Source organism: Pseudochaenichthys georgianus, chromosome 16, assembly GCF_902827115.2.
Source record: "Pseudochaenichthys georgianus chromosome 16, fPseGeo1.2, whole genome shotgun sequence".
Lineage (NCBI taxonomy): Eukaryota > Metazoa > Chordata > Actinopteri > Perciformes > Channichthyidae > Pseudochaenichthys > Pseudochaenichthys georgianus.
The window spans coordinates 1,180,300-1,193,831 of NC_047518.2; the positions used below are offsets into that span (position 1 = coordinate 1,180,300).

Below are 13,532 nucleotides of genomic sequence, written 5' to 3' on the forward strand. Positions count from 1 at the left end.
ACAAAATTGTAGACCTGCACCAGGCTGGGAAGACTGAATCTGCAATAGGTAAGCAGAAATCAACTGTGGGAGCAATTATTAGAAAATGGAAGACATACAAGACCACCGATAATCTCCCTCGATCTGGGGCTCCACGCAAGATCTCACCCCGTGGGGTCAAAATGATCACAAGAATGGTGAGCAAAAATCCCAGAACCACACGGGGGGACCTAGTCAATGATCTGCAGAGAGCTGGGACCAAAGTAACAAAGGCTACCATCAGTAACACACTACGCCGCCAGGGACTCAAATCATGCAGTGCCAGACGTGTCCCCCTGCTTAAGCCAGTACATGTCCAGGCCCGTCTGAAGTTTGCTAGAGAGCATTTAGATGATCCAGAAGAGGATTGGGAGAATGTCATATGGTCAGATGAAACCAAAATAGAACTTTTTGGTAAAAACTCAACTAGATGTGTTTGGAGGAGAAAGAATACTGAGTTGCATCCAAAGAACACCATACCTACTGTGAAACATGGGGTGGAAACATCATGCTTTGGGGCTGTTTTTCTGCAAAGGGACCAGGACGACTGATCTGTGTAAAGGAAAGAATGAATGGGGCCATGTATCGTGATATTTTGAGTGACAACCTCCTTCCATCAGCAAGGGAATTGAAGATGAAACGTGGCTGGGTCTTTCAGCATGACAATGATCCCAAACACACCACCCGGGCAACGAAGGAGTGGCTTCGTAAGAAGCATTTCAAGGTCCTGGAGTGGCCTAGCCAGTCTCCAGATCTCAACCCCATAGAAAATCTTTGGAGGGAGTTGAAAGTCCGTGTTGCCCAGCGATAGCCCCAAAACATCACTGCTCTAGAGGAGATCTGCATGGAGGAATGGGCCAAAATACCAGCAACAGTGTGTGAAAACCTTGTGAAGACTTACAGAAAACGTTTGACCTCTGTCATTGCCAACAAAGGGTATATAACAAAGTATTGAGATGAACTTTAGTTATTGACCAAATACTTATTTTCCACCATAATTTGCAAATAAATTCTTTAAAAATCAGACAATGTGATTTTCTGGATTTGTTTTCATTCTGTCTCTCATAGTTGAGGTATACCTAGGATCAAAATTACAGGCCTCTCTCATCTTTTTAAGTGGGAGAATTTGCACAATTGGTGGCTGACTAAATACTTTTTTGCCCGACTGTATATCAGTCAAGACAGAATCCAAGTTTGTTCTCTCCGAAGATTGCAGATCCAATATGTTCTACAGCATTTCTAAGATTAAAAAAAACTCAAGTGGGCCTGATGCCGGTTAACAAAGAATGGATTCTCTTTTTAGCTCTGCAGCTGGCATACTCCTATTCTCTGGGAGTGAGAAGAAGAAGCTGGTCATTAGATTATATATCAATTAGTTATTGAAAAGGAGGTTTTATTCTCTGATATTGGGAAAAGGAGAAAAGAAGCGCACATCTCTGAACCTTAGAATAAAGATATTTTCTGAGCATCAATGTGGTTATTATTCAGGAGAATGAGATTTGTTCTCTCTATTTCATTGCTGAGAATAGGACGCTTGAACACATGCTCCCAGTATCCAAAATATAAAAGCGTTAGCATAATTGCTATTTCAAGTAGAAAGGACCCAACTGTTTCTGCACTCCTCTTCACAGTTTCTTGTGGAAAACCTCAAAGGCCTTCCGTCACTGTTCTTTTTATAACCCAGATTTTTTTTCTTGAGCAGTTAGACAAAAGGAGCAGAAACCAAACCAAGGACATGAGTACAATAGCAGGACAGGCGGTCAAAAGCAGAGCCACGGATCTAACATCTTTGACAGACCCATCTGTGATTGGGTTACTTTAGGCTCACAGATTTCCCAAAGGAGAACGAGTGAGACTGTTTTGTGGGATGTATAAAATCTTGTCTTTTCCATTGTATGTCATTATTCAGTCGGGGCTGGGAAGCCTATTAAAAGACATGACTCAGTTGAGATTGAGTTAATCATGTGGGATAATGGGTAAACATTTGGGGGAAAGTGAGATAACGAGCAGAGTTCATCTGGGATGAGATAAATACTCTTTCACCCATCCTCTCTCAATTCATCGTCAGTGCTTATGGTCCTTTTAGCACAGACTCCGGAGAGGACTTGCAATATTTATCCCTCTGTCACCTCTCACCTTCCCATCGTTATCTCTCCATCCTGCCACTCAGTCACACTCTCCAGTAAACACTGGCCTGAACAAACAGAAGCAAGCGTTACGTTTGCTTTCATTTACAGACAGCCATCGCCTCGCTTACCCAATCCGATAATAAACCCCACTCTTATTTTTCCTTAATTGTTTCTGGGCTCACGTTCGGAGGCAAGAGGGGGAAATTCCACAGCGGTAAGATAACTTCACTCCTGAGCATTCCAAATTGAAGGCATGTGTGGAATGTCATGCCAGAGCTCTGACACGTGAGAGAAGACGATGGAGAAGAGGGCAAAGGTGTCACAGGGAAAAGAGGAAAGGAGTCAGAAAGAAACCGACTATCACCACATCTTCCCTCACTGAGGCCTTCCCCTATCCGGCTCCTTTCTCACCTCACCTCCCCCCTCCCTACCCTAGAATAAAGGCCCGGCTGCACATGCCCCAAATGCCTATTTAATCAAAAGAAAATAAACCTGGCCAAATTCACATATTGGTGTCTGCATAAGTTAACCTGCCTCGCTGGTGGAGAATTGAAACCTGCTGTTGGAGCGTGGAGGCTTCTGGCCCGTGTCTCTTTACCCCCACGCCTGCTACCTAAACACAGCAAAGGAAGGCACGCCCTGCACTCAGCTCGTACATGATGTGTGAGGAAAATGAACCCAGATGAAAATATGGCTCTTGATTTACATTCTTATCGAAGACAGTTGAACAAATAGCTATACAGAATTGCCTTTTTTCCCAATTCAGGCGTGAGGAAGGATAATGAAATATGATAAGAAAAATCATTTATTTTCAGTTCCGTGCCCTGAAATAAGCAAATGTTTTTCCCTTGTAGCAATTGAGCTTTAACACTTTCCAAGGACTCCTATCTGTCTCCACATCAGCTGAAGTCATACGAACTCTCTATCCCCGACACAACAGCGTTTGGGGCTTTCTCCGAACCACAACACAGCTCTTGTTACAGAGTATTTGAGGCCGGATTCTTGCGGAGAAGGGCCTCCGTCCAGGATAAAAGCATCAACATCATGCTGCTCGCCCACATGGCCTCTTCCTCTCCTCTTCCCTCCATTATCCCAGACAGGGCTATCGTGTTACCATAATGAATCCCTTTAGAGGAAAAGGTCGTTTCTCTATGGTCCCCAGTCAGGCTCCGATCCCCGCTCTTACTTTTTGTCTAATCGCTGTCCCTTTTTTTCCCCTTTAACTTTCCAGTGAAGAGACCTTTAATGAACTCCAAACCCTGCAGCAGCGGAAATGCAACACACACAACATCAGCCTCAACTCCCAGACAATGATGCTCTATTTAAAGGGGCCCCATTCGGACGGATGATGGGATGCTTCCTCACGCTAAGGGCTACTGGGCCAGGAGGTATTAGACATGCAAAACCTAAACATAACTTAAAGCCAAGCACTGAAATTACTAATAATATGCTGGTTAATAGGCTTGCTTGACGTGAAAGCCCCGGGGAGCTTGACCCTCATAACCTTTCTTGATGTGACCTATTGACTTTGCTTGAGGGGAGCATGCAAGGGCGAATAATGCACGAGATTGATTGCTACTATTAAACAGCGGCGCACAAAGTGAAAGGTAAAATAAGTATATTTGAGTGACATTACAGCCATATTTAAAGATATTACAGCCATGATACTGAGCACATAAAACTGAGTGATTTACTGAGTGATTCATTGCTGAGGCATAATCTTTAAAGAGCAATGCTCCAGCACTAGTTTTTTTGAACTGTTGCTTATTGCAGGGCAGCTACACACACCTTTAGGTAGTTCGAGGAATAATTCACTTTCAAAATCTGCTACAATGTTCAACAGTTATAATCCATCAAAAAGACTAATATCAATGTCTGCACACTGCAGAGTGATTGGCGTGACGCTTTATTTTCCAACACTAGGAAAATATTACTGTGTTATTATCTCCTCTTTTACAGCAACTCACAAATGACTTTTTCCTACCAATTTCTTGAAAGTCATTCGAGGGAACTGTAAAGCACAAAAGTCCCAAGGTCCGTCGGTAATCGTTGTCAAAATGATGAATGGACTACTCTGTCTGTTCAGACCGACAAAAAGCAGATTTGAAAATTGCTGAATGCTGTGAAAGATTAACCGTTTCTCAAGGCGCAAATTTATTTCTTGATGGTAGTTGCCAGAAATAATGATTTATGTTGAGAACTCACATAAAATTACCACCATACTCAGCAGATCCCTAGGAGAAATTGTAGCTACTTTCAGCGCTTTATCTTGGTTTTATGGCACACAGCTTTAATGTTTTTGATCGCTCCCTGTCATAAGCAGAACATCTCTGATGATCCCACGGTAGGCTACACTATGTAACTACGCAACATCAACTGGTCATTTGTAGACAATCAAAGAGCCAACTAGTGTAGGCGACTGCTGTCTGATATCAAGGATATGGAATAAATACTCAAACGGCTTGCCATAGTAGACAGAAAAGGTTTGCAATTGCTAAGCATAGTGAAGCATGTATCAGCTATAGAGCCACGTATTTACATCAGGATTTTGAGCATAACAAAACAAAGCTAAAAGCAGAATGACTTAGTCAGCCATCTAGACATTTGACAACAGGTGATGTTGCGTTGTGTAGCTGTTGCAGTCAGGCTGCAGTTTGCTTACACGTTCGCCATATTCCTTACAAGGTGATACAATTGTACAACTTCTTGCGCTCGTCAAAGTGGTCAAATTAAGTAATGCAGGTTAAATATACTGGGTTAAATATGTCAGGGACCATTTAAAATTATATTGGTTATGTAAAAAATGGAGTTCAAATTTAAAAGCCCCAAGCCTGTTTTTCAGGTTTCAGGCTCGAAAATGACATTCCCAGAAGAAATGACCATATCTTCCCTTCTAAAGGGGTTAAATTAATAATCTTTTTTCTCAAAGTAATGATAAACCTGTGAGTTGGATGTAGAAAAGTCAGAATCTATAGCCTATAGATGTTTTTTATTTTAAAGAAAATTCAGATTGAACATGGTAAAAATCTGTAAATTATAGTGTCCGTCCAAAAGATATGTTGTACTTATAGTGAAAACTAACCTTGGATGATGGGTTAGTAGACTAAAAGCTTTAGTAATCCAAAGTAGCCTACAACATATAAGTACCCTGTATCAAGATTGATGCAAAACAAGTGATATTTGACCTTTTTAGACAGATTTAGCAAAAAAAACCTCTTCTTCATTTGGGTGGATTTTCCATATCTCTGGCCCCCCTTGTTCGATTTTGACATGTGACATCTCTTCATGACCGTTAGAGCCAATAGAATCGAAGGGAAATCGTCCCGCACACACTCATGTTAAAAAAAAGGTTGTGTCTCTACGCAAGCAATCTTGCTTCAGAGTGTAGGAATATCCCTGCTCTGATATTTGAAAACGGAATTGCAGTTTTATTGCTTATAGATTATCAGAACATTTCAAAGGGGACACAGTCACATTGGATATTAACCTATGGATTAACTACTGTAACAGGCCGGGGCAGATAAAGGGAAAAGTGGTAGTGAAGCAGTCACGACAGAGGCAGTGTTCCAATCAAAAAAGAGGCTTTATTGCTGTTCAACTAAAAAATACCTTTTACGATAGAAAGGCTAACGTAGCCGGGCCGCTAACCGACTTGCCAGCTTACAACTATTTCCTCAGTCTGGGAGTCTCCTGCTCCCTCCATGTGCCACACACAACTGAGCAACTCTAGGTGCTTTTGTCTCCCTTGAGTAGGGTTGGGTACCGAGAACCGGTTCCGGTTCGGAACCGGTTCCAATATTTCGATTCCAACGGTATCATTTAGAAATGTGAATTTCGGTTCCGCTTTTCGATTCCTGAGGAAATGTTTCTCGCCGCTCTCCGTAGCCTACTGCATGACTGCAGCGGGGCGGGAAATGTAGCGTTGTATCTACATTTCCTACAGCGTAACCTGAGACCAGGGCCGGCCTGTCGCACTGGCATTATAAATGTTCGCCTAGGGCGCCAGATCTGTGGAGGCGCTGCGCTGACAGCTCTGGGAGAAAAAATAAATGTTTTGACCGTTGGTGCTCATCCTAATTTTCGGCCTTGATGTAACAACATTCATAATTAAGTAAATGTAACACCCTTTTCATCCCGGTTACACTTTCATTTGCCCTGTACGATGGGTGCTGCAAGTGATGAAAATGGGGGATGTTGGCTTATCTGGCAACCGCAGCTCACGAGGGTGCACTGGAACCGGCGCTGTTGTTATTAGCATCTGGTGCTAGCTGCTCTTACGGAAGAAGAAGATGTTTCTACAATGATGTGGAGGGAGAGTCCTCTCCAGTCAGACTGAGAGGCTGATAACTTCAGCTCAGTGAGGTAAAGGACTCTCAGTGTTTAGATAGTTCACTTTAGTCTAAGTTATCTCAGTGGGTCTCAAACGTTTTGATCACAATTTATGTAAACACATATTTCCAAGGCACTCTTTTATAATTATTGGGATAAAACAGGTTTGAAATCATTCCAATGTATACTATAGGACAGTAAACCAGACATATCGTTTTAAACTGGAGAGATAAAAAAATATGCATAAATAAAATAGTAAAATAAGATATGAATGAACAACAAAAATAAAATGCATTACATGTAGGCTATTTGTTATTTAATTATTCAAATGTAAACCGATCTTTTTCATATGGGTGTTTGGAGTTGTACCCCCTAGATCTAGTCTCTAGTAATTCTGCGTGTGCACCAGATTGAAGCATTTTACTTCAAAATGTTCAAACATTTCTTCCCGGTATGCCTGAGAAGGCAGATATGCTTGTTTTTCTCAACAAGAACTGTTTTTAAAAGTTGAACTGTTGTAGCTTCAGGGGTTCTCAGGTTAAAGTTACATAGCAGTGAATATAAACAGACTGATTAATGTGAATATTACTTTAAACTAACCTGTGTAAAAGTTTCTCGAATAAATGTAATTTTTTTGGTGGAAGAAGCAAGTGTATCATTTTTTTACCCTGCCCCTCAAAGAATCGGAATCGAGAACCGTTAAGAACCGGAATCGAAAAGTAGAATCGGAATCGTGGAAATTCAAACGATACCCAACCCTACCCTTGAGGGAGTGATTAGCACCAGGTGTGAGGTCTCCCCACCTGCTCCCAATACTGTTAATTGGCAGCGGGTGGAGCCACCTATTGGGAATGTAGGTGTCTCCCACTACTCTGCCTCTCAGTCCCTTACACACCCCCCCCTTCAGTTCTGGCCGAGGAGAGGTGACCATGGTCCACAGGGCATCTCTACGGGACAGAGCATCTGCATTCCCATGCTTAGCTCCGGCTCTGTGGATGATAGAGAAGTTAAACTCTTGTAGTGAGACAAACCACCTTCCTACTTTAGCATTTGTGTCTTTTTTATTTGCCATCCAGATCAGTGGGGCATGATCAGTTACCAGAGTGAAGTGTCGTCCCAAGAGGTAATACCGGAGGCGCTCAAGCGCCCATTTTATTGCTAGGCCTTCTTTCTCCACAGTAGCATACCCTTGTTCCCTTGTGTTCAGCTTCCGGCTGATGTACATGACTGGGTGTTCCTCACCGTGAACCTCCTGGGATAGTACTGCTCCTATGCCCACCTCTGACGCATCCGTCTGCACAATCATCCCCCGGCTGAAGTCTGGGGTCACCAACACCGGCCGTGCGCAGAGAGCCCTCTTAAGTCCCTCAAAGGCGTGTTCAGCCTCTCCTGTCCACTTGACCATTAGCGGCTGTGAGTCTCTGGTCAGGTCTGTAAGGGGAGAGGCTATTGTGGAGAAGTTTGGGATGAAACGGCAATAGTAGGACGTCAGACCCAAGAAGGTTTTCACCTGTTTCTTTGTTGACGGCCGTGGCCAGTCCTGGATCGCCTGAACCTTCCTTTCTTGTGGTCTAACGTTGCCCCGCCCAATGGTGAAGCCCAGATACTCGGCTTCCTCCAGTCCAAGCTTGCATTTTCTTGGATTGGCTGTCAAGCCCGCCCTTCGGAGAGATTCCAGCACTGCTGCAAGCCTTATGAGATGGCTATCCCATGAGTCACTGTGGATCACAACGTCATCCAAATAGGCAGCTGCATACTCACGATGTGGCCTCAGAACCTTGTCCATCAGTCTCTGGAACGTGGCTGGTGCTCCATGAAGCCCGAAGGGAAGCACAGTATATTGGTACAGCCCTGTGGGGGTGGCGAAGGCCGTCTTCTCTCTTGAGGCTGCTTCAAGTGGGACCTGCCAATACCCTTTCGTCAAGTCCAGAGTGCTGATATATCTGGCTTCCCCAAGCCGATCAATCAGCTCATCTATCCTGGGCATAGGATACGCATCAAACTTGGAGATTTCATTCAATTTTCTGAAATCATTACAGAACCTGTTGGTTTTGTCGGGCTTAGGAACCAGAATGACAGGGCTGGTCCACTCACTGTGAGATTCTTCAATCACCCCCATAGCCAGCATTTTCTGCACTTCTTGCTCAATGGCCGCCCGTCTTGCCTCCGGCACCCGGTAGGGCCGCATCTTTACCTTTTGGCCAGGCTCTGTGTGGATTTGATGTTCCACCATCGTTGTGCGTCCAGGTCGTAGTGAGAACACGTCCAAAGTCTGCTGAACCAGTTCCTTGGTTTGTTGTAACTGAGCTTTGGACAGCCCTGGACCGTATTCCACTTCGGCCACCTCCTGGTCGGGAGAAGAGGGGGACACAACCGGGGAACCACAACACAGCAGTGCCTCTCGGGCGTACCATTTCTTTAACAGGTTAACATGGTATATTTGGGATGGTTTGCGACGGCCAGGTTGACGTACCTTGTAGTTGACTGGTCCCACCTTCTCTACCACTTCATAGGGACCTTGCCACGATGCCAGGAATCTGTGTTCTGTGGTGGGGACCAGGAGAAGCACTTTATCCCCGGGCAGGAACTCACGCGGTTGGGCACCTCTGTTATACACTTTCCTCTGGGCTTCTTGGGCTTGAGCCATGTGCTCTCTGACCATGGGCCAAACATCTTTCATATGCGTCTGCATCGTCTCTACATGCTCAATCAGGCTCCGATGGGGGCTTGGTTGCTCCTCCCAGGCTTCCTTCGCGATGTCGAGAAGTCCTCTGGGCTGTCGGCCGTACAGCAGCTCGAAGGGGGAGAAACCGGTTGAAGCCTGTGGAACTTCCCTGATTGAAAACAGGACATAGGGCAGAAGCTGGTCCCAGTTACGACCATCCTTGTCAACAACCTTCTTTAACATGGATTTCAATGTCTTGTTAAAGCGTTCTACCAATCCGTCTGTCTGAGGATGGTAGACAGATGTACGAAGCTGCTTTACCTTGAAGAGCCTGCAGAGATCCTTCATTATCTTGGACATGAAGGGAGTGCCTTGGTCTGTTAGTATCTCTTTAGGAATCCCAACTCGGCTGAATAGGTGAAGCAGCTCCCGTGCAATCACTCTCGTTGTCATGTTCCTCAAGGGAATGGCCTCCGGGTACCTGGTTGCATAGTCAAGGATCACAAGAATATACTGATGTCCCCTGGCAGACTTCACCAGCGGTCCCACTAAGTCCATGGCAATGCGAGAAAACGGTACATCGATTATCGGTAGAGGTATTAGGGGATTTTTAAAGTGTGGCTTGGGACTCATCTTTTGACATTCAACACAGGTGCGACAATAATCCTCTATAGCTCTTACCACCCCTGGCCAGTGGAACCGGCTCCCAATCCGCTGCCTTGTCTTCTCAACCCCTAGGTGGGCCCCTAGGACATGGCTGTGAGCCAGATGCAACACTGTGGACACATATTGTTTTGGGACAACCAACAAGTCTCTTCGCTGACCTTCAACCTCTTTGGCATAGTATAACAGATTATTTTTGATGAGGAAATGAGGACATGTAAGCTCACCTACTCCTGGAACAGGTTTTCCCTCTATTTCCGTAACATTGCTGCGTGCATGCAGCAGATTGGGGTCTTCCATCTGGGCGGTCCCGAACTGGCCCTTCAAACTTGGAATCAATGCGACTTCACCCTCCTCATCCCTGTGCTTAGGTCTCCAGGGAAAGCAACAAAAGGGTTATCATTTGCCTCGTCTGCACTGGAAGATTGGTTGCCTCTCTGCTCCTCCGGCACAGCACACACAACTTTGGGGAACTGCTGAGGAGACGTACCCGGGGTGGCAATTTGTCCTTTCTCTCGCTTTCCTTTGGCACGCCTGGGATTTTTGGGCCTCCCCTCCTTCTGGTGCCGCAGGCGCTTGTATAGTGGGCAGTCTCGCCCCACCAAGACTGGGACTGGTAGGGAAGGAACCACCCCCACTTTCAGCTCACAGCTGCCTTTAACTGTGGTAAGGTGGATGAGGCAAGTGGGGTATAATTTAGTGTCCCCATGGACACAGGAGACGGCCACAGTCTCTTCAGATGGCAAATGGTCGAGGAGGTGGGGTTGAATGAGGGACACCACACTTCCTGAGTCCACTAGCGCCTCTGCATCTTTTCCATTTACCTTGACTGGTATCATTTGAGCCAGGGAGCTTTCCTGTACCCAGCAAGAGTCAAGAAGGTGGCAAGGCCTTGCACCAGATGAGTGGGCGGTCGGCATTAGCTCATCCTTCCTGGGCAATCCCGGGCAATGTGGCCTATCTCCCCACACTGGTAGCAACGCGGTTGGCCCTCTGGCAGGTAGGACTGTCGTCGCCTTACCTCTTCGGGTTCCCATCGCGGTTCTCGTGCCCGTCTAGTCCGTGATGCTTCCCCACTGGCTTTCCGGCCCCACTCGGTGTCTGGTCGTGTGGACTTAAGCAGGTCCGCTGTGACCATGTGGCTCTCCACTACGTCAACCAACTCATCCAGACTGGCTGGATTCTGCTGGCTTGACATTTTCTTGGTCTCATAGGGCAGAGACCGAATATATTTGTCCATCATTATCCTCTCTAAAACACTCAACTTTTCGGGGTCGCAGGTCAGCCAGGCTCTGGTTACCCGGCCTAGGTCATACATCTGGGCCCTGGCTGACAACTCTGGCTTGTATTTCCAGTCATGGAACCGCTGGGCTCTAGCTGCTAAGCTGTAGCCATACCTCGCCAGGATTTCCCTCTTCAAGACGACGTAGACCTTTGCTGGTCAGGAGGGAGGTCGAAGTAAGCTTGCTGTGCCGGGCCCAGGAGGAATGGTCCAACCAGATCAGCCCAGGAATCCCTTGGCCAGCCCTCTCTTTCAGCAGTGCGCTCAAAGGCTGTTAAGTAGGCCTCTATCTCATCACTCTCCGTCATTTTGGGGATGAATCGACCTGGGTTAGGCTGTACGGTTGCTTCCCTCTGGGTAGGAGAGGCTGCTGTTAGGCATTTTTGGACCTCCACATGGAGAAGCGCATTCTGTTTCTGCTGCTCCTGTATCATCTGCCGTTGCAGAGTCTGCTGCTCAGTAGAAATACGCACCAACTCCCTTAGTACATCCTCCATCTTGAAACCGAAATACACTAACTGCAACACCACCACTAGAGTCCTTAGGCCCGCATTCTCCACCAGTGTAACAGGCCGGGGCAGATAAAGGGAAAAGTGGTAGTGAAGCAGTCACGACAGAGGCAGTGTTCCAATCAAAAAAGAGGCTTTATTGCTGTTCAACTAAAAAATACCTTTTACGATAGAAAGGCTAACGTAGCCGGGCCGCTAACCGACTTGCCAGCTTACAACTATTTCCTCAGTCTGGGAGTCTCCTGCTCCCTCCATGTGCCACACACAACTGAGCAACTCTAGGTGCTTTTGTCTCCCTTGAGGGAGTGATTAGCACCAGGTGTGAGGTCTCCCCACCTGCTCCCAATACTGTTAATTGGCAGCGGGTGGAGCCACCTATTGGGAATGTAGGTGTCTCCCACTACTCTGCCTCTCAGTCCCTTACACTACAGTATCGTTTTTTATCGTTTTAATGCCATTGAAGACCAGTTTTGACCAGACAAAGACCTAGGTAAGCCATGTTAGCGTTTTAGGCTACCTAGCGCCACATGTTTTGATGTACGTTTTTGTTGATAACGTCGCGAGTTTGTATCTTTCAGTGTTGAGGTGGGCACCGTTAGATTCTGTGTCTTTACGATCATAAACGATGTGTTGGATGTGCAGCTAGGATAAGTAATAAGGGAGCTAGGACTGATTTTCGGTGCAGTAATAGGTTAGTATTTTTCGCTCGGGGCGAATTCAGAAGGTCACTGTAAGCATTGTGTGTTTTAAAAAAAAAAAAAAAAAAAAGATCAGTTAAATGAGTTTTTTTCCGCCGTTATATGGATATAAAATATTCATAGTTTATTAAATATTAAGGTTCCTTAGACGTTGTTTCCTGCAAATGACGCGATTTCGGCCCCGGAACCAAGTCCGTGGGGCTTAAGAGGAGCCCCTATGACCTCAAGGATTACTCATGGTAGTGTCAACCCAGCGTTACTGATTTGACCTGAGGACATTGAAAATGGACTGAAAGCAACACATAGACTGCATAATTTCACTGCTAGTGCGGAACAAAAATCTGTCATCAGAACTATTTGACTTAACTCAAATTCATAAAAGCCTTTAATACGACAGTCAGGGGCTAGGTATTGCACCCACACGGCAACAGACATCAGTACACTATGAATCGTGTTTTTTCTTGCTATATTACTACTCTGAATATGTAGTAAATAAGTTAAACACCTCGCTCTCTTTTTGGACTACTGTCTCCGAACCTAGGTAATTATTTTTTGGAAATCCTTAGGCAAAAACGGCCAAGAGAAATCAAGTAAACAACACAAATAGACCGAAAATGGATACATTAAAAACAACGGCAATCAGTCTGGTCAGCCAGCCAGCCAATCACCCTATCAACCAGACTCCCATGTAAGTGGGCCGCTACAAATGCACTCTAATGAGCAGGGAGTCTATGATCCAATGGGCCTCGCTACATTCCATTGGCTTTAATAAGACCTTGTCCCGCTCTGCGAGCTGATAGCGGCTTCATTAACCACACTATGAACCTGCACAGAAAGCCGATAGGGTTTTTTAATAGGGTTTTTATTACGCAAGAAAAACCAGGGCCAGTTTAATTGGAGCCACCGAGGAAGGTGGGAGATGGTGAGAGAGGGGGCGAGGAGAGGCGGTAAACTGTGTTTCATCTCTGCCTTTTCCGCTATTCTGCCTGATCTTGAGGAAATCAGAGGTGGAGGCGATGGGAGAGATGAATAGAAAATGTGTCGCAAAAATAGGATAATACTCCTGAGGATGAGTTGATGTTTGTTGCCTTTCTCTCATTCCCACACAGCTAAACTCAATCCTGTTGTGCCGATGGCAGGCGTCAGCTCCTGTTTGAGGCGAGGAGTTGTGATGTTTGACAGAAGCAGGCTTAGGAGGTATTTTATGATGTTTTAGGAATTTGGGTTGATTCTAAGTAT

The 13,532-nt window shown here is 45.6% G+C and overlaps 1 protein-coding gene across 1 annotated transcript; it reads right to left on the reverse strand.

Annotated features, from left to right (window-relative positions):
• Window positions 1–1,923: 1,923 nt before the first annotated feature.
• LOC139435298 (uncharacterized) lies at window positions 1,924–10,114 on the reverse strand. Its single transcript, XM_071205772.1, has 4 exons — window positions 10,032–10,114; window positions 7,719–9,917; window positions 2,155–2,212; window positions 1,924–1,942 (listed from the first exon to the last, which is right to left on the reverse strand). The coding sequence occupies exons 1-4, from the start codon at window positions 10,102–10,104 to the stop codon at window positions 1,924–1,926; spliced, it is 2,349 nt and encodes a 782-aa protein (XP_071061873.1). The 5' UTR covers window positions 10,105–10,114.
• Window positions 10,115–13,532: the final 3,418 nt, after the last annotated feature.

What these genes read in the sequence shown, in the direction of transcription:
- LOC139435298 (XM_071205772.1), bottom strand. Translation starts at nt 10,104, where the DNA reads ATGGAAGACCCCAATCTGCTGCATGCACGCAGCAATGTTACGGAAATA. An exon ending in AAAACCTGTTCCAGGAGTAG is followed by an intron (nt 9,918 to 10,031) that starts GTGAGCTTACAT and finishes ATGTGTCCACAG; the next exon opens with TGTTGCATCTGGCTCACAGC. An exon ending in ACTATCCCAGGAGGTTCACG is followed by an intron (nt 2,213 to 7,718) that starts GTGAGGAACACC and finishes CTGTTTGTTCAG; the next exon opens with GCCAGTGTTTACTGGAGAGT.